General features: G+C 43.2%; 1 protein-coding gene across 5 annotated transcripts in view; it reads left to right on the top strand.

Moving 5' to 3' along the window:
• Positions 1-20,114, top strand: part of LOC147019039 (guanine nucleotide-binding protein G(I)/G(S)/G(T) subunit beta-1) — an 83,334-nt gene that overhangs the window by 22,921 nt on the left and 40,299 nt on the right. For 4 of the 5 annotated variants that reach the window (XM_085899227.1, XM_085899226.1, XM_085899229.1 and 1 more), the window contains one exon: positions 15,697-15,794. In XM_085899227.1, coding sequence (XP_085755353.1) covers positions 15,738-15,794 — 57 coding nt within the window. In that variant the 5' untranslated portion in view covers positions 15,697-15,737. Of the gene's footprint in view, positions 1-4,649; positions 4,789-15,696; positions 15,795-20,114 lie in introns of those variants that run through there. The other variant, XM_085899230.1, reaches the window with a different exon arrangement.

Genomic DNA, 20,114 nt, shown 5'->3' with positions numbered 1-20,114 from the left:
GATGCATAAGTCCAAGAAAACAAGAAATGAACGGTACTTTATTTTAAAGCATAAAAATAAATTCACAAAGGCTTATGATTCACAATGGCAAAGAAAAAAAATTATGATTCACATAAAAAAAGACATGCAACAGCCACCACTTGACATTTTTCACCCACTTGAAATCAACTTCCACTTCTGATTCATAGCTGCTATTACATCTACTTATTTATTTGACCCAACAGGTGATGGAGATAGAAGTTCACACAAATAAGTGAGGTAAATTTTTGAAATTGAAAAACGTTATTTAATTTGTATCCTTAAAATGATGTGACTTGTGTGGCACTAAAATGTGCCTCATGTGACATCTTGCAATATTTGATCAATAACAACAACAAAAAAAACCTTGCCAAAAGGTGACCACGTGTGACTTCTTTGAGGTCACACTGAGGTGAACAGAGCTGCAATCCACCAGGAGCGACTCCTTGAGGAATATCTGCCTACAAGAGATTCCGATGAGAATCGTTCTACAGAGTAACCATGAAAAATATGCGTTTGCCTCATAACGTCACCAAATGACGTCATAATGTCTCAAGCTTGACATATATAGAAAGCACTCATCGAGGTGTTCAATTTGAGGTATTACACGATTTGAGGTACCTAAGATGTCAAAAACTTTCGACCTCCAGCGCGAACCATGAAGGTCAAGGCCGATTGCCACCAAAAATTAATCAGCTGAGCGCCAGACCATGAACTATATTCCCATGAAGTTTGAAGACGATCCGATCAAAATTACTCAAAAAATAAGGGTTTCGTCGACTCCCCTGATTTGCGACAAAGTGACCTTGACCTTTGACCTTGACCTTAAATTTTATGCGCTGAAAGGGACCTCTATAGGACTCTGATATGCGAAGTTACAAAAATTTCCAATGATAACTGTGCTCTGCAGAGTGATCGATACGTGATTACAGACAAACAAAAAAATAAAAAAAAACATACAAGCTGACTAACATATCTTGCAAAAACTTCGTTTTGGCAAGATAAAAATCAGGTTAACAGCACCCATCAAAGCATTTGTTGTTATTTCGTACGCAGCCTATGGATTCTGGTTGCATCATTTCTGGAAGTGCGGCTGTGCCACTGATGCAGTGCCAGTGCCCCTGTTACCAGTAAGCTGGTACTCATTTTTGCTGAGTCAACCCACCTGGTGTTATTTCAATGGAGCTACAGAGGCTCATACTCAAGACCCTAAGGTCATAAGTCAGCGACCTTAACCATTAAGCTAACACCAGGCTGAAACAATACATTGAAAGCAAGTTGATAACCTTCCTCGTTAAGATATATCCTTAGAATGTTGTAAATGGCAAGCCCGTAAACATTTAAATGTGGAAGAAGGTGCATTAAATATATATATTTTTAATTGTTTCACATTTATGGAACAATGAAATATTTAGTTGGAATAAGCTGCACCGATACCTGACGAGTTGTCCTCTGTTGTTGGTGAAGTTAGTGTGGGGGATTTCAGATTTCTTGAACAGGTTGCTATGAGTCGTTACTCAGACATCCAGTGCTTAGTGTTTCTGCATTGGAAGCTCGGATTTGAATCAGTGGCATCTCGTTCTAAGATCTGTGCCATGTTACATGTATGTTACTTCAGGCAGTTTTCGAATGATCTTGACTTCAACCAATTCATCTTTCTGGAACATGTTATGGTTGCCTGTCTTCAAGACAGTCCCACCGCTAAGCGGTTATGAAACCAGCAGGTCTCCATGTCTGCCTGGGTTAATTTGAATGGGAATCGGTTGTTTTTCTTAAGCCGCGTTACCATTGGGAATTAGTCTGACAGAAGTGGCCAAGCGAGAGCCAGCAGATGATTCACTTTTTACTAGAACTTTAATGCGGGAACCCGAATTGCTGGACTGGACTGGACTGGTTGATTGCCAATTGTATGCTTTATGGAGTTCCCTGTCAATAACAACACATTCTAATTTACCAAGGGATTTATTGCAACAAAATGGGGTGGGGAAGAAGGGGACGTGGTTGTGAAACAGCCATGCAAAACAGTAAATTAATTATAAATAACCCATGTGCCCTCGGAACCACGAGGCAACTTAACCAGATAACTTTATTAATTCAGCGGTAACACGGGACACGGGGGTGAAAGACGAGACAGAGAAGAACCTGTTCTGCGCAGCAATAATCACCATACGTGGAACATCTTTGTTTTAGTGGTCTTGTGCAGGCTCATCCTTGTGCCTCGTTCCTGCATATTTGTGTCAACCAGCCACCTTTGCAGCACATCATAGTGTTGTGGGCCAGGGTTCGGTGGCGAGGATGACCACCAGACGGAGCAGTCGGGCCGTCTCCCACCAAACACCGGAATTGAAAGGTCGTAACCCTTGGATAACTCCAAAGGTCACGGGTCCCTTAGTGGACCGTGGTCGCCAATATTTTGACAGCGTGAGGTAGGGTCCACTTGTCTAATTCCAATTTACCTCAGTACTCACGCCGTCTAGCTACCGGGGAAACCACACCCTCGGCCGACTCTGTCCGAACCGAGTCTCATGTACCGACTCGGGTCCGGCGTACCGAGCGGGAGTTACCAGAGCCGCGCCGGTCCCAATAACAACTTACGGCGCACGGCTTCCCTAATTCTCAATACGCACCGTGCTAAACCAATGAAAGAAAGTGACAGACAACGAGCTGGTACATTGAACAATTGGGGGTTTATTTATCATGGGGCAAGGGAGCACAAAGAGCAGAGTTAAAACCGAATATGGGAAATGCAATTTACAAGGAACACAGGCACTTAACAGTTTCTACTTAGACGGGGCACACACACACACACACACACACACACACACACACACACACACACACACACACACACACACACACACACACACACACACACACACACACACACACACACACACACACACACACATGACCCCATGGGTCTTCATTTGGCCTTTCAGCTCGGAGGGAATGCGAGCTGAGGGCAAGAGCCTACACTTGCACCTGTCCGCCTCGTGCGGTCTGGTCGAGCTTGTCCGGTGGCGGGACTCTAACCCACCGCCACAATGCAGCACCAAGGACGAGGGAAAGAGCGACGGACGCCAGCCAGCACGAAGGCGGACGAGGCGAGAGATGACTAAGAGACCGGCGATCGAGCCCGAAAAGCTTCCCCTGATCAGGCGACACCAGGCGAGGCAGACCCAGACCACCAGACAGAACGCGCCGATCACTCTGCCTCTCTTTAGGTGGGAGGGATTTCTTTCCTCACCACTCGCCTCCTAATTGGACGGTTGCATCGCGCGATTCGCTGGCCGTCCCTCATTGGACAGGTCCACGGTAGGCGGGGCAACTCCCACCTTTCTGGAGCGGTCTATGCTGAAGCGATTGTAGCTCTGCCTACCTCCTCACCAAAGGCCACTTGCGTAATGGCGATTGTGGAGCGAGGTGACGGCCTGCTGTTGTTGTTGATAAAAACCTGACTAAAAAAAGAATCTGCAGCGCACACATGAAATTCCCTTTAGACACGGGATGGATTCTAACTATACACATACTTATCGAAATAACTGACCTGTGGGCGCTTCTGACTGTCTGGGTGCACAAGGCTTCCAAATCTGTAACAATAGCACCCCAGGATCAGGAGAGAAGAAGAGACCTTGCAGCTCCAGTGAACCCAGCTAGAGAGGCCTTGAAGCATCAGCGAACCCAGCGAGAGAGACACAGAATGAGCAGCCCAACGATGGAACCAACAAATCTTGCTGTGTTGCTCCTTTTACACCCTTTCCTGAACTTGTTGAGCACACTTACCATAATCATTTGGTACCCCTTGGCTTGTATGCAGCCTGTGGCTGCTGGTTGCAACATTTCTGGAAGCGAGGTTGTGCTGCTGACGCACTGCCTGTTACCACGAAGCTGGTACAAATTTTGCCGACCTCGGAAGGATGACTGGCTGAGTCAACCCCACCTGGTGTTATTTCAAATGCACGACTGGCTCAAACTCAAGATCCTAAGATGTTAAGCCAGCCATCTTAACTGTTAAGTCAACACCAGACTTAATAAAGTAGTACCTTTATAGTAGATGCCTACTCATTTGTTGTGCTTCTTTGAACATGCGTTTCTAGTTCACTCATCAACGCTATGATCATAGTGCCTGAGGAATTTCAAAGCAATGGAACAGATGTCATCATAATGTTCTTCTACTGTGCCTGTCTGCTCACATTTGATTAGTTTTCCACGGACTTCTTGCTATTGCATTCACTTCGAACTTTGTTTTACCTTTTTGTCGTGGGTAGGGTATCTGCTTGATTAAACCCACAGATATGATTATTGCATCCGGAAAATGCCAAGCATGGTTGTGGTAAATCTTTCTACCAAGTGGGTACACTAAATCTTTAAATATTGCGGTTTTGACCAATCGTGTGCAACCTCTTTATGTCTGAGCGATAAGTGGGAGATGTGCAGTCCTCCACCCATCAAACTGATATTCCAGCCAATGGCGAGTGAGAGGGGAATGGTGCAGAATGTCATGGCGTGAGGTGGGGACCAGAGACAATAAAGCGTGCACAGCGAGGGAGGGAGGGGGGAGGGAGAATTTGCTGATGCCCGAGACAACAGTGAAGAGGCTGTGGGAGATCTGCTCGAGCTTCCTTGCAATGCCACACACCCAGCCAGCCACACCTCCATTCTCATACCTCGCGCTGGTCTCCTGCCTGGGATGGGCCTTTCTGCTGAAGTTGTGACTGCCTTTTTGCCACCCTACATCTGTTCCAGCTTTCCTGCCGGACACAGCTTGTGGTATTCAGTTGTCTCTTACTATATTCTATGGTATCTTTGGGCCCAGATAATGCTTGATTAAGGATCCCGATCGTTCATTATTTCATGGATGCGGATGCGTATGCATGGTAGTGGGTAAGGGTTTTTTTTTTAATGTGCTTTGTGGTTCATCTGACTGCATTGGCAAACTGATGGTTACTTGGACATCATTGCAGAATTAGTCAATAATTAAAAAAAATAGAATTTCCATGCAATGTTGTGGTGTATTACATTGCATCACATTATATTCAGGTAAAATTGAACTGGTTGAGCAGCATTACTAATATTTATGTCATGTCTACATGTTAACAGTTGTTGTGGAATCTTAGCTGCAGGAGTGAAGAAAAAAAAAATCCATCTCCCCTCCCCTCCCCAAGATTTGTGCCTTGGCCACCAACCCCCGATATAAAATTGTCTGTCATGTATTGTTGCTGCCATAATTGAACTGTACATCAGGGCTGGAAATGTTCCGGACGTTCCCCAAACAGCCGGAAGTGACAAACCAACTGTGTAGTGGATGTTGCACGAAACGCATTATCTTGGCGGCCTCTTTTCAGAAATGACTTCTGGACTCTACGTATTCAAGATGTAGTTGAAAAATTAATGAAGCAACAATTATTTATTTATTTTTATTTTTGGGAGTGAGGGTGAGTGTGTGGGTGTGTAGTGGTTGGTGGTGAAACCATGTGTTTCCCATTGTTTTGCTGTTGCATGATAACAGGTATGATTTATCGATTCGTAATATAGCAGAAATGTAAATCTGCATATATCCAGAGTTGTTAGAATGAAAAATTAAAGTCTCAAACTGATGTCGTGGTGACTGTTGTTGCTTTAAATCAAATTATGTAATGAACGTTTCGTCATTGTTTAGTTTATTTCAAAAATAGGAATGTTCCTGTCTTTTATGGTGGTATTTTGGCACATTGAACTTGATCATGACCAGCAAAATCCTTGGCTGAGGGACACCGGACATGCTCAGACATTCCAAAGGAGGCTGTGCTTTGTCTGCATTCATGGGCTGGAGGTGTTGACCCTTGAGAGACGAGGGACCGTGCTTGGTATGGAGAGCTTGAAAAGAACGGGGAGAGGTTTTACAACAATATTTGGGTCTTGCTCTGCGATACCGCTCCTGCTGTCAGAATGGCTCTGTCTTCTCTAGCCGCATGAGCACAGTCAACTCGGGTGATGTTACACTAGTTCTGCATTGCTATGCGGATGCTGACAGTGTCCGAATTGTATCGGTCTAGAGCTGGCATTTGATGAGGTGGCATTCTTGTACAAGGCCTTTCCACTCTACTATGTCAGGACTGATGTGCAGCCTTTGCTTGTGGCATGCTACCTACATCTCTTAGCTTTTGTAATGCTGGTGGTGGTACTTCATGCCATTAAATCGATTATCTTGACAATTTTCTTTTATGAAGTTATACTATCAATACTCTCACTGGCAGTTTGGTTTCTTTGCAGTCCTGAATGTAGCTCCCAGTTTTGGAGACTTTAAATACTCCCTTCATTGAACTAAAATACTTGAGACTGTCTGCTGCAACCCTTTTCATAGCTGGAGTTCAGGATGCGGTTAGGCTTGGGATGCGATTGATGGTTATATGGCAGTGACTTATTTCATAATTTTTATTTTCTCATTTCCGGTGTTGGCACGAATCCATGTCTTCGCATGGTTAATTGACTTCCTTAGCTCTTTGGTTTTGGGCCTTACAAAGCGGCCACTTATTTGGGGTGTGGTTTCCGTTTTTTTTTTTTGTTTTTTTGGAGTGTCATTACATACGCGTATGGGTGGTCACTAACCGTTTGATACTGAAATGTTGCTAATATATTTTGCTGTTACAATGGGATATGAGAGTCTATTTGGCAAAGAAGATTTGTCATACGATTTGTTGAATATGGGTTGAGTGGAACGTTTAGTGCTATGGGAAAAGTGGTGTTTACTGACGCTTCGTGCATCAGCCTTTCGTTGGAGTGATAGAGGGGTGCCACACTTTTCCCCATGGTAGTGAATATAATGCTCAACGTTTAGTTAATAAAATCCATATTTCACAGCGAGGTTTGTAATCATTCTCATTTTAATATATTGTTGCGGTTCTCGGAACCACAAGCATACAACAGATAGGTGTCCCAAGATAGTTATCCCATTAGTGTTCGTGTAGTTAGTTCCCTACCTTTTGTCTAGCAGGACAGCAGGGAGTGCGTTGCGATGGGCTCATTAGTTAGGTTTATTAAATAATTTTCCCCTCCATTCCACTTCCCACTCTTCCTCTTTTCACTCCTGAGGTAAATCTGCCTGCTTGGCCCTCGTCTTGTCTACCACAGCGTGTAGCATGACGATCCACCGTGCCCTCTGCCTGCTTGGCCCTCGTCTCGTTTACCACAGGGTGACGATCCACTGTGCTTTCTGCCTTGCTTGCCCCTCGTCTCGCTTACCACAGCTTGACGATCCACTGTGCCTTCTGCCTCGCTTTCCCCTCGTCTCGTCGACCACAGCGTGTAGCATGACAATCTACCGTGCCCTCTGCCTGCTTGCCCCTCGTCTCGTTTACCACAGGGTGACGATCCACTGTGCTTTCTGCCTTGCTTGCCCCTCGTCTTGCTTACCACAGCTTGACGATCCACTGTGCCTTCTGCCTCACTTGCCCCTCGTCTCGCTTACCACAGCGAGTCACGCAGTAAGGTGGGCGGGCTGCACCACCGTCTACCCGAGGGCAGACATGTGCGGCGTGTCATGTACGCTTTTGCACCCAGGTGGGTGGGCTATACCGGTGTCTGGCCGAAGCCCGGCCCAGGATGGCGGACCACGTGAGGGGTCGGGGCCAGTCAGAACGCCGACTCGGGCGATGGCGTCAGATTCGGCATGGCCCCTCCCCCAAGCTCCGGGCTCTATAAAACACGAAGTCCTCCGTGAGGGTTGCTATATGAGTGAGTGTGTGTTTCACGCGGTCTCCTGTCATCGACTCCGCCCACGTCTCGCCTCGACGGCCTGCCTTCTGTTCCTCGTTTCCACCCACACGACCTCGCTTCCTACTTTTCGATCAAGCCTCCTACCTGGTCCCGCCTACTGCTCCACCCTCGCCCTCTGGACTCCTCCCTTCTCCATTCAAGCTCCTCCTGTTTGGAACACGATTTCCACACGTGCGGCTGTGGCCAGAACAACGCGGCCATTGCTGGGTGCCGCACCACAGAGCATCCCTTACACGAAACACCCAGGTACCAAAAACTATAACCTCAACCCCCTCCCTCCCTGGCTGCAAAAGTCCCTTTTTCATTGGGGTTTCTTTTTCTGTTGTGTGTCTGAGTGTACTGGTGCCTGTCTGTTAAGTAAGCCTGTGGAAGATCTTTTTTTTTATTGTTGTAACTGTGAATAATCTCACGTCAAGTCTGCACTGTGTCTGCTTTAGTAGGTTGCTTGTATAATTGTCGCTCCCCCCACACCCCTCTTCTCTTACCCTGCGTTACATACCCAATAAACCTTTGTTGTGCCACATGCTTTTCCTCGCTTGCTGTAAATAAATAATTGTTGCAGAAATGTTCGGAGCTCGCCTTTGTCTTTTCCCTCATTGGTCCAGCATGGTTCGAATCCAGGTTTAGCCGGGTCTTTATTCCCAACAGCCCGTTCATTCTCGCCGGTACGTCCTTGGCAGTGTTGCTCGGCTGCATCCGATCCAGAAAGGTGATCCGGTCCGGTAGAGTGATCCGGTTCGGACAAGGCATACCGAGGGCGTGGTTCCCCGGTGATTAAACCATGTGGTTAATTAGGTAACCCGATTCCATAGGCGGGAGGACCCTAGGTCACGCGGTTGAGTTATTGGTGTCCACGGTCGGTTAAGCGACTCGCCGTGAGTCTTATTATCCGTGAGCCGTGAATTATTAATTCCGTATCCGTGAATTGTCCGTGAGCGATGGCCTACAATTCCGGGGAGTCTGGTGGGAATCGACGTAGCTTCCCCCACCGAGTGGTCTTCTCACCCGACCACGCCGGCCCACAACAATATTATAGTGGTGGACGATGAGTGTCAGCCAACTTTTTAGAGTTCAAATAGTTTCACATTTTGCATCTCAACTTGTTTTAGCAAGCTGCTTGTCTGGCTAACTTTGTGTTTCTGCCATGTGACTGAATATTGACAAAATCGAAACAAAAACGAACACCAAGTGAATCGCTTTGTGCTGCACAGTGTTGTCTGAAAGCCTCCACGTCAATTGCTCACCCACAACTGCAGGTGGTGCAGAGTTTGAAACGGTGGAGAGTCTTCCACAGATGGCTGAAGTTGAATGGGGATTACACCTGAGTGGTATTTTGCATCTTCCCCGATTCCGAGCGTGTGCTGAACCACGTCTGTCAGTTTGGAAATCAACACCTATTTTACCCGGGGGAGTTCTCAATCATCCAAAGTGTCAGCACGTGGGAATGATGGCAGCAACCGTTGTACGCAGGCTGAAGAAATAATAATAATTTAATGAGCATTCAGCCAAGATGATTTCTGAATCCTGGACAAAGACAGACGATAAGTAAACACGATGCTTCAACAAGAAAGAAGTAACCCCACAATGAAGGTCTGCTTTGCTGAAATTGACTTGAATGTTAGCCACAGGGCTAATAATAATATTAATAATAATATTAATTATTATTATTATTTTTGTCCTCTTGTATTGCTGTTTAACAGCTCAGAGATTGTTTAACTAACAATTCAAAGGCATCTATCACCTTTTGAAACAGTTATTGTAAACATTTCCTTTGTGTGATGTTCCACCCTTGGATTGTTCGGCCATACGAGCCAATGAAGTTCTCCAAGGTGCAGGTTTTGTTGGCGTCATCCACGTTGAGAAACGAACTACTTCATTTATTTTTAATATCTATCTCTTATTTTTTGCAGGAAGATGACATGTACCAGAACTCTTCTCTCAGACATCTACCTACCTGTTCACGTGTGGTGTTCCTGCAAATTCTAGTGGAAATTAATCTGTAGGTCATGATATGGATGTAGCTGTTTGAAGTGCAAATTGAAGATCCAAATGATAAAATATATATATATATATATATATATATATATATATATATATATATATATATATATATATATATATATATATATATATATAATTTTGATTTGTTACCAGATTTTATTTTGCCATTAATGTTGTAGACTGCATCCATTGCTTTGTGTGTCGGTTGAGCAAAGCCGCCTAGATTTTATTATGTTGTGTAAATTCGTGTCGTTTGTGAAGGCCGGGATGCGTACACTGCAGAATTGTCATTTGTTGGAGTTCTATTTTTATCAAATGTTGATGAGCTTGTTGGGTGTGCACATCTTCCTTCATCACCCTTTGTCTTAACCCTGAAAATTGGATGCATTGTTGAAGCTTCCATTTGCATATTCCAAGGCTGAGATGTTACACTTGTACCACATTGTACAAAGTGGAACTCTGGCAAGCTTTCTGTGAATGATTACTTAAGGTATAATGGATTGCAGACAGGCTTGATTATAGGATGTGACAACATGGAGCTAGTGTTAAATCCCTGGGGGGAGGAATACAATTGACGATTTGAGGAGCTCATTTTGGCACACATTGGGCCTGGGAAGAGAAAACCAGTGTGGTGAGAAAATGGTGTGACCTGATGCATCTTTGGGGGAGAGAGGGGGTAAGTAGGGTCAGCAAGGCGTAGTTTTAAGAATGGCCAGGCGACAAGGCAGCTTAAAAGTTAAATTTTATTATTATTATTTTATTATTATTATTATCATTTTAAATTGACCTGCCATGGTGTTACAGGAATCCCCAGGACTGCTTTAACAATTTGGGCTGATTGATAGCCTTGTATGTTTTGGCATACAATTTCATTAGGAAGTGCTTCATACTTTGCCATGAGGTCTAACCTTGTATTTTTCATTTATTTTAATGGAAAAGTAACCCACTTCCTGGTCTTGTGTTTGGCAGGATGGTGTATATGGGATATGGTACCTATGCTTCCTTACACACCCCTTCCTCGTCCATCCCCCGACCCCACCCTATGCTCTCTCTGGTTACCTCTGCCACCAAAGGTGAAGGAGGTTGTGTTTTCACCCCTTTCTGTCTGTCTGTCTTTGTGGATGGTTTGTGGACAGGTTCGGTTTGTGACAAGGACGAACTGATTAGGTTTTGGTGAAGATCTGAATGCGGATCTGGATATGAGAATGATTTAATGTATAAAGTGATTCTTCACCATTTAGAGATTGGGTCAAAAACGATATATAACACGATATTTCAAAAATGTATTTGGCTAGATATGTTCTTGTGGATCAGGCATTACATGGCGGAGGTATGCGCTCTACCGAGTGCCCTTCTAATTCTTTATGCATCTGGCGCAGTGCAGCATGTTGCCATTGGGTTAAGTTTGCATTGCTTGGCCCAGTACCCAATAGAGAGTAAATGTTGGCTTGATTGTCTGCAATTAGCTGTGGTTCATAAAAGTGTGGTTGCGATTTGCTTTGATTCGAAAGCCGCTGACGATGCCAAAAAAAAATCTGTGTTCTCGATGGCTTTCCATCGCCAAGTATAATTGATCATTTGAGCCGAGTGAAATAATGTTTTAATGGTGGGATAAAGCTGAAGTACATGATAAAGGCTTGTGGTTAAGATGTTTTTCCTTTGGTGGTCTCTGTACCAGCGGAAGTGCAGGAAACTTTTATCCCGAAAGGGAAACGCTGGTCATGTTTGTGTTTTTGAAACAGTATTTGTGTTGCAGTTGTGTATGTATGAACTCGCCAGTCAACATTATGTAACACAGGTTCTAGAGTGGGTTTATTGTGCGACTATTGGGGTTGCAGCCCATCAGTGGGATACAACGTAAAATGTTCAGCCTGGTGGAGGTAATGTTCGTGTTGAAACCCCTGTCACATGTTTATATTAAGTTAAGTGATCGTTTGATTCACTAATTACATGATGAACAAGATTTGTTCATCTAATTGAGGGTTAAATGTCCTTTTTCCCTTAAAAAAAAAAAAAATTATTTTATTTTATTTTCCTTGTCATGCTCTAAATTGCTCTGATTTTGAATCATTATTGTGTATGTGGCAAGAATTTTGTTTTTGAGCTGATTGGCAACTTTGTCAGCGGAGGCATAAAATAAATAGATAAAAGCAGAGGCATTATGTTTTCATGTTGTCTGCAAGTAAATTAGTCTGTACGTCTGTCCTAATTACCTCCACCGCTGATGGTGGTTTATGTTTTCACCCCTCTGTTTTTGTGCAGGATATCTCAAAAAGTTGTGGACGGATTCGGACGAAACTTGGTGGGCAGGTTGGGTGTGTGATGAGGAAGAATTGATTAAATTTTGGTGAAGATCCGAATTTGGATCTGATAATTTTTTCAGTGATTCTTCACCATTGAGAGATAGGGCCAAACTGATGTATAACAGGATACCTCAAAAAGTTGTGGACAGATTCCGTTGAAACTTGGACAGTTTGGGTGTGTGATTAAGGACAAATTGATTCATTTTTGGTGAAGATGCGCATCCGGATACGAGAATTATTTAATTTTGAAGTGATTCTTCACCATTGAGCGATTGGGCAAAAAAAAACGATATATATCATGATATTTCAAAAATGCATTGGGCCCGATATATTCTCGTGGATCAGGCATTGCGTGGCGGAGGTATCCGCTCTACCGAGTGCCCTTCTCGTTTTCTCTATTTTGTCTGCAAACGCTTATCTGATTGACACATTTTTCACCATTGGTACAACTACTTATGTCGAATGTCTTCAAGATTATCGTGACATCATAGGGCATGTCGTGTGGCAGCCATGATGGCAAAAAGGAAAATCTTTAAAAAAAAAAAATTTTCTCTTGAAGCACATCATCAATCGATGTGAAATTTCACAATTATGATCTAGTATTGATTGGGAAGATATGTTTTTGAATTTCAACCTGGTTGGACATATGGTAGGGCAGCCAGAATTATTTAATTTCTTGAATCTGGGTTCAGGTATTTAACGATGTATAATGATCTAATAATGTGGGTGGAGGCATATATCGACGAGGTGATGTTCTAGTGTAATTTTTTTTGGAGTGGGTGGGGGAGGGATTGACATTTAACATTGTCAGAGGCATATCTATCAACATGTGTGCTTGTTTTTTTTGGGGGGGGTTTCCTCCCCAGTTATGCTAATTCCTTCAAATTTGGCTTTGGCCTCAACAACTGTTCCTAAAATTAGTTCTGACAAATTCCCTTCCTGCTCGAAGCTAATCAGAAACAGGTGACCAATGCTCTGCATACAGGCCATCACGCTCTTGATTGGAGCTTGCGGCTGGTTACTTTGGCCTCTCGAACAAATGTGTGCTGTGCCAGGGCAGCACCCAAGTAGCTTCCTTGTCACTGAAATATCCTTCACAAAATAACCTCTCCAGTCTCACCAAAACTTTCCATTTTCGTTTATTTTTTTGTGTGGCCTTCATCAAATCTTACTGTTAAGTCTTCAACTTGTCGTTAGATGTTTGATCGGCCAGGGCTTCCTAGAAAGGGAATGAGGGTTTGGCATTCCAGATCCTTTCAAAGCTGAAAGCTTGGTTTGTCCCTGTTTGTCTGACTGGTTCTTACCCAGTTGTTGTGGAAAAATGTCCATTGTTTTAGTTGAATCACAATTACTTTCTATTTGTTTCCTGAGTGACTTTATTGACATCGATAGGGTAATTGATTTGTTTTGGACATTCATTATCTTCAGAGACACCTGACATTCTGCATCTGAGGAATGTAATTTCTTTCCAAAAATTTTTGTCCTTCAACTGCATAATGTGTACATGTAAAAAGACTGTTCTACCAAACATGGGATGGTTTGTCTCCCTGACACCTACTCCCTTCTTTGTATTAAAAATAGCTCTCACACATTCTCACTGTGCATATCATCAACAGGTACAAAAAGGTCAGAGAGCAATGTCACTGCTGTGCTTGAGCATTGTTTCCCATTAGAGGTTGCTGAGCAATGTGTCTAATTACAAGGAGTTCCATTTTGGAACCAAAGTTGGCTGATGGAGAGAGAACCTCAATTGGGGCTATTTTCACTCTGTGACATGTTGTAAATACAACAGGCGATACCAGTCTTGACGATAAAAAAATAAAATGTCCAAAAGTAAGAGAACTGCCAACCTTGGTATAGATTGATCGAAAACATGCAAAAGCTTCCAGTACGTGACAAAATACCTTGAAACATTGGGATGAGAGGCAAGCAATGTTACAGTTTGTTGAGCAATGCATTTCATGGACTACTGTAGAAGAAGGAGCTATACAATTCGCACGCAAGCTTTTCCTCAATGGTCGTTTCATATCATGCAATGAACTAACTGGTGTCTGAAGTTTCAAAATGTGGAAATGAGGTTTGTCATGTGGTAGGTCCAGGTACACATTGTAGGCTTGACAGTGATCCTCTTTGATGGGGGGGTGGGGGTGGGGGGGGTTTGGTACCCAAAAACAAATGGTGGAGTTCTCCCACTACCATAATAATGACAAATGTGTCCAAGAGCAGCGTCCTAAAGGTTTTGTCGGCTAAAAAAAAACAAACAAACAAAAAAAACAACAACTTCCGATATTTCGTCACGTGCCTTGATTAAGCCAGTAGCGAGACCCGTCATAGTGTATTTACGTATTTACGAAATATAGTGTATTTACGAAATATAGTGTATTTACGAAATAAATAATGTATTTACACTACATTAAATGGAATAATCTTTAAATAGTAATGTGAACTTTTCGAAACTTTAAAGCAAATGTCCGAATATATTTAAAAGTTCATGATAGACGCTCTCAAAAGGCACCCTCAATGTGACGATGTGTACAGGTGCTTCGTATTTAAGGAGATCCGGATCGTGTTATTAAAGAGCCGAGTCCTAATATAAACGTTTTGTCTTCACAAGAAGAAGAAGAAGAAGAACAACAACAACAACAACGCCGAGCGTTCTTAGAGCAGTGTTCGCTGCACGAGACGCTGCTAAAAACTATTAGCAAATGTTTTGTTAAGGATCTAGGAGAATTCAGCAAGTACCCATATCATATAGGGCTGTACTCCAATGATTGATTGTTTCATTGAAATTGTCCCATAACTTTTGGTAGGATTGTGTTTTATCTGAATTAACACAAGCGCAGCACATCGGACCCAATAAATTCTCTAAAAACTGATCCAAACTAGAGGGGGAGCACTCGGTAGAGTGCAAAACCTCTGCTGCCAATACTGCTAGGTCACTCAAGTGAACCTGATATCCTATTCATTCAATTTGACGTCAACAGTGCTCAGAGTTATAGTTTGCAACTTTCCCTTTTACATACTCTATTCATTCGTCATAACTAGATTCCTTGAGACAGAAATTGATTTTACGTGGGTATATCCAACTGAAGTTCCAAAATCAGCCGCAATTATAATTTTGGCATGTTTTTTGTTGGAAATCACTGATAAAATGTAGAAATGCAAAAAAAAAATCTAAATTTTGTTGAAAAAAAAAGTTGCAAAAATTTTTTTTCTCTAACAATTTTTTTTGGGGGGTGTTGGAAATCACTCAAAACATGTAGAAATGTAAAAAAAAGAAAATATTCAAATTTTTTCCAAATGGCTGCCATAGCAGCCATATTGGATTTTTGACCAAGTCCAAAATCTAATGGCATCATCCTTGGACCATACCTAATCCCCCACCAAGTTTCTTCGAAATCCGTCGGAGTTTTTCCGTAATACTGGTCACAAACAAACAGGAAGGGGTGAAAACATGTAACCTCCGATCTTCGATGGCGGAGGTTAAAAAGGATTTTAACTTTATTTGATCTCGGCCAGTATCTTTCACCTGTAGTTTTCTTGCTTGTGTTGGTGGTGGGGAGTGAGTTTTGTTTTGGCAACAACTTAACACCTCCCCCTTATGTTTGCACGACTGCAGGTGTGAGGGAGGCTGAGCAGGGTGTGGCTTGAGGAAGCAGCATGAGTGAGTTGGAGCAGCTCCGGCAGGAGGCAGAGCTGCTGAAAAGCCAAATTCGGGTAAGAGGTTGCATTAAAAAGGGAGTAGCAGGTGCGCAAAGGAAGAGATTCCAGGAAATCTCTCTTCTTGGTCTACATATTGTCAACCCACATGTGCATGTATATACCTTACAATCACACCGCACCATGCAAACTCAACCTCCTTTCCCTTTGGCTTTGTTTCTAATGTAGGAATACCCCGATTTACATCTTCCTTTTTACGTTGCTTTGCAAATACGTCATCACTTCATTAATACCACCACCTGATTTGCGTTGGCTCTACTCGCACTTGACAGAATCCATCCTTTCTCACATCCTTCACCTCCACCTACCCTGTACACAATCTACTTTATGTCGTGCATAAATAAATGTGCTGTGGAGTACAACATATTATTATGTACTGTATTTTGTTGTTGTTGTTGTTTAGTGTACTGTAAGTTGTACTCTATAATTTGTGTTCACGTTTACTGCTGTACACGAGTGTTGAATGGAGTATTTTTCATGTTTTAATGTCATGTAATGTGGGTACATCTGGGATGAAGATCCGTGCATTAACACAAATTCACCATGCCCTCCACACCTTCCCTTGTCTTTGTTTAGCTATCGTGGCGTGCAGATTACATTTCCCGATTATCGTCTCGGTTTGTGACGTTTGTCATGAAATGTCTTTATGATCCTTAAGCGTGTTTAAGCACCAAGGATGCATCTGCGTCCAAGAGGCAAGTTAGAAGTGAAATTGGATGTTATCTGTTGAATGGATGCTGGTGAATGTGCGCAGTTGATGTTGCCGGGTTATTCCGTTTGCCTCCGACAATGGTATGTACCATTGATAAAAATGCTGATGTAATTCGTGTTCATATCCAAGCAGATAACTAAACTACAAAGTAAGGTATGGGAGGATATGGAACGTTTGCTGGCTGTGTGGATAGACTATCTCAACAAGTTCAATATGCCCATTAGCCAGCTCATCGTAATGGAGAAGGTAACGAGTCACTTTAATGACGGTCATATCATTAACCAAAATAAAGGGTAATATCATGGGTAACTAGAGGGGGAGCACTCTGTAGAGTGCAAAACCTCCGCCGCCAAAACTGCTAGGTCACTCAAGTGAACCTGATATCCTATTCATTCAATTTGACGTCAACAGTGCTCACAGAGTTATAGTTTGCAACTTTCCCTTTTACTTTTAACTTTTACATACTCAATTCATTCGTTATAACTAGATTCCTTGAGACAGAAATTGATTTTACGTGGGTATATCCACCTGAAATTCCAAAATCAACCGCAATTATAATTTTGGCATGTTTTTTGTTGGAAATCACTTGTAACATGTAGAAATGCAAAAAAAAAAAAATCGAAATTTTGTTGAAAAAAAAAAAACTTGAAAATTTTTTTTTCTCTAACAATTTTTCTTTTGGGCAGGGGGGGGGTTTGAAATCACTTAAAACGTGTAGAAATGCAAAAAAAAAAATTCAAATATTTTTTCAAAATGGCCACCATAGCGGCCATATTGGATTTTGGACCTAGTCCAAAATCTAATGGCATGATCCTTGGACCATATCTAATCCCCCCACCAAGTTTTGTCGTAATCCGTCTAGTTTTTCCGTAATACTGTTCACAAACAAACAAGCCGGTAGGCGACGAGGGATTCGCTAGGATCGAAGCGCTGGATACGATGCTTTTCATTCTGACCGATCCACCGACGAAGATTCATTGCCAAGACGTATTGGTTCACATACAATTGTTCCTCTGCCTGGCAAGATTTTTCCTATTGCGTATTTTGCCAACTGGCACTCCTCATAAAAAATGACGGTAAATACACCCTATTTTTGAAGGACTACCATTTGAAAATAATCGGTTTGCTGGTTTGTGCTGTGGGGCTTCGCGTTACACACACACACACACACACACACACAAAACCCGATAAACTTCTCTCAATGCTCTTGTTTGACCACACCTCCTGAACCACACAATATTTTTGATAAGCCACGCCCACTTTAATAAATAATTGAAGGTGTTGTGGGTGGAGAATCGTTTTCGGTAAATAAATAATTGAAGGTGGTGTGGGTGGAGAATCGTTTTTGGTAAATAAATAAATAATTGAAGGTGGTGTGGCTCAGGCCCGTCGCTAGGGGGGGCATTTGGGTGCAATGCCCCCCCATGGCGCATCTCGTCCCCCCCCCCACTTGTACGCCACCCATTTATGCCCTGTTGCACCCTGTGAACAACTTAGTGTTTAAGGATGAGCGCCCACTGTGAACTTGCTGTTTAAGAGTTCACCTGTGTGAACTAAAACCCTTATTCCAAATGTTCAACATGGTGAATAACAAGTAAAGGCCTTCTTGGATAAACTGTTCTTTAATAATATCCTTCTTTGAATAACAGTCAAGAGATAAGTGTGCGCTTGCCAGCGTATCTCCAAAAGCAATTGGCAAGTCAATCCAGTCCAAGACCACAAGATAAAAGATAATAATGCAAGCACCAACGCCAGCAGCCAAGACCTCGTGTCGAATGTCGATGTTGTGGGTGGTTATACTGTATATATCGTGAATCATTTAGTTTTAAGGAATAGCCAATCAGCGTATTCGATATGGAGACCCGATTGAGCAGGTCACCTGATTGATTGTAAGTTAGGTATAAATGTAATATAGTCATAATATGATGAAGAAGCCTGGTGTTGGCGCAGTGGTTAGGGCAGCAGCTTGGGATACAAAAGGTCCCGAGTTCAAGCCCCGTTGGAGCCACTGAATTAATACACCAGGGGGTTGACTCAGCCTGTCATCCTTCCGAGGTCGGCAAAATGAGTACCAGTATACTGGGGCGGTGTATACCCCGGTTAAAATAGGTGTACCATATCCCTGTGTCGTAAGAGGCGACCAGGGTTGCGTCAGGAAGGGCATCCGGCATAAAAACATGTGCCAAATCACTGTGCGGATCATACGGATGATCCGCTGTGGCGACCCCTAACGGGAGCAGCCGAAAGAAGAAGAAGAAGAAGAAGAAGTCTTAATATAATGAAGGAAAAGACAAATTTACATTATTAAAGATGAAGTGCACGTGCACCACATGACCTTCACAACCCGTCAACCCTCCATCTTACAAAAGTAATTTTATAATAAAAATTAAAAATATGTGTGTTTGCAATCGTGCTTACATTTGAAATTATGCAGATAAAACCTGTTTTTGATGGATGCATCATTTAATAAATAAAACCGTCAACCATCAAATCTCGCGAGTAGCGAGATGAGGGACGAATCACAGAGCACGAGCTTGCAGCAGGAGAAAAAGACGTGGATGATGGATATACGAAAATGGCTCAGAAAAGCAAAAAATGCAAGCGATGAAAATTAAGATGATGATGAAAGACATGTTGTGGAAGGAGTTGGAGGAGGAGGAGGAAAAGACTATCATGTCGATGAAATACCGACAGAAGCTGGCCAACCTGGCCAAGCCAGCAACGTCAGCCCTGCGGCTGTAGCCCCAGCGCAGACAACCAAGTTGCCATGCTCGGCGGCGGCCACGGGGTCGGGTGTGACTGTCAAGCCGCTTCCCGATGATCTTGGAAGTGAGAGACCGAATCGAGTTGTACAGCGGTACCCTGGCCATCTTGCAGAACAAGAGTCGCTCGTTTGTGTCCTCGTGGTACCAGACTAATGAATGACTGGAATACAGTGTGCAGATGCAGCATTCTGCTACCCATGTAGGAAGTTTAACACCGCACGCGGCCCAGTGGACTCTACTTTCACAGTGCGAGGCTTCCGGAATTGGAAACACGCCGTTGAGAAAGGCAGGGGGTTTCACAACACACGCAACTTCAAAGGAACATTTAACTTGTGTTTTAGGTGGAAGGAGAATGAGAGGCGCATCGATTGTGGTAAGGAGATTTCCACACTCCTCAATGCTGACCAGCTACATAGAAACCGGTACTATGTGTCTGCTCTAATAGATGTGGGATTTCTCGCCGAAAATCAGATACCTTTTAGAGGGAGCCTTGATAATTTTGAGGCTATGTCAGACGGGCACAGTGGGCTCTTCCTCTCGCTTTTAAGCGACACTCAAAAAAGACACCGAGCTAGCCGAAATAATAAAGCATATCCCACGAAACGCAAGCTATACTAGTCCGGAAATGCAGAATGAACTGATCTGCACATTGAGTAATGTGACGGATGCCATCGTGGAAGAAGTAGGCACATCGTGGTTGACCATCAAGGTGGATAAGACGAGGGACCCCACTGAATGTGAGAACATATTGTGACGTCCACGGGACTTGAACAGTCCCGTTAACGTAGAATGAGCCGAAACGATGGAGGCGGTTTATTTCTATAACCCAAAGATGGCAGT

This window comes from Eptatretus burgeri, chromosome 10 (genome assembly GCF_056783735.1).
Source record: "Eptatretus burgeri isolate ZD-2024b chromosome 10, Ebu_testis_v1, whole genome shotgun sequence".
NCBI classification, from domain to species: Eukaryota; Metazoa; Chordata; class Myxini; order Myxiniformes; family Myxinidae; genus Eptatretus; species Eptatretus burgeri.
Note: the sequence above shows the minus strand (reverse complement) of the source record. Positions and strands in the feature narration are given on the sequence as shown.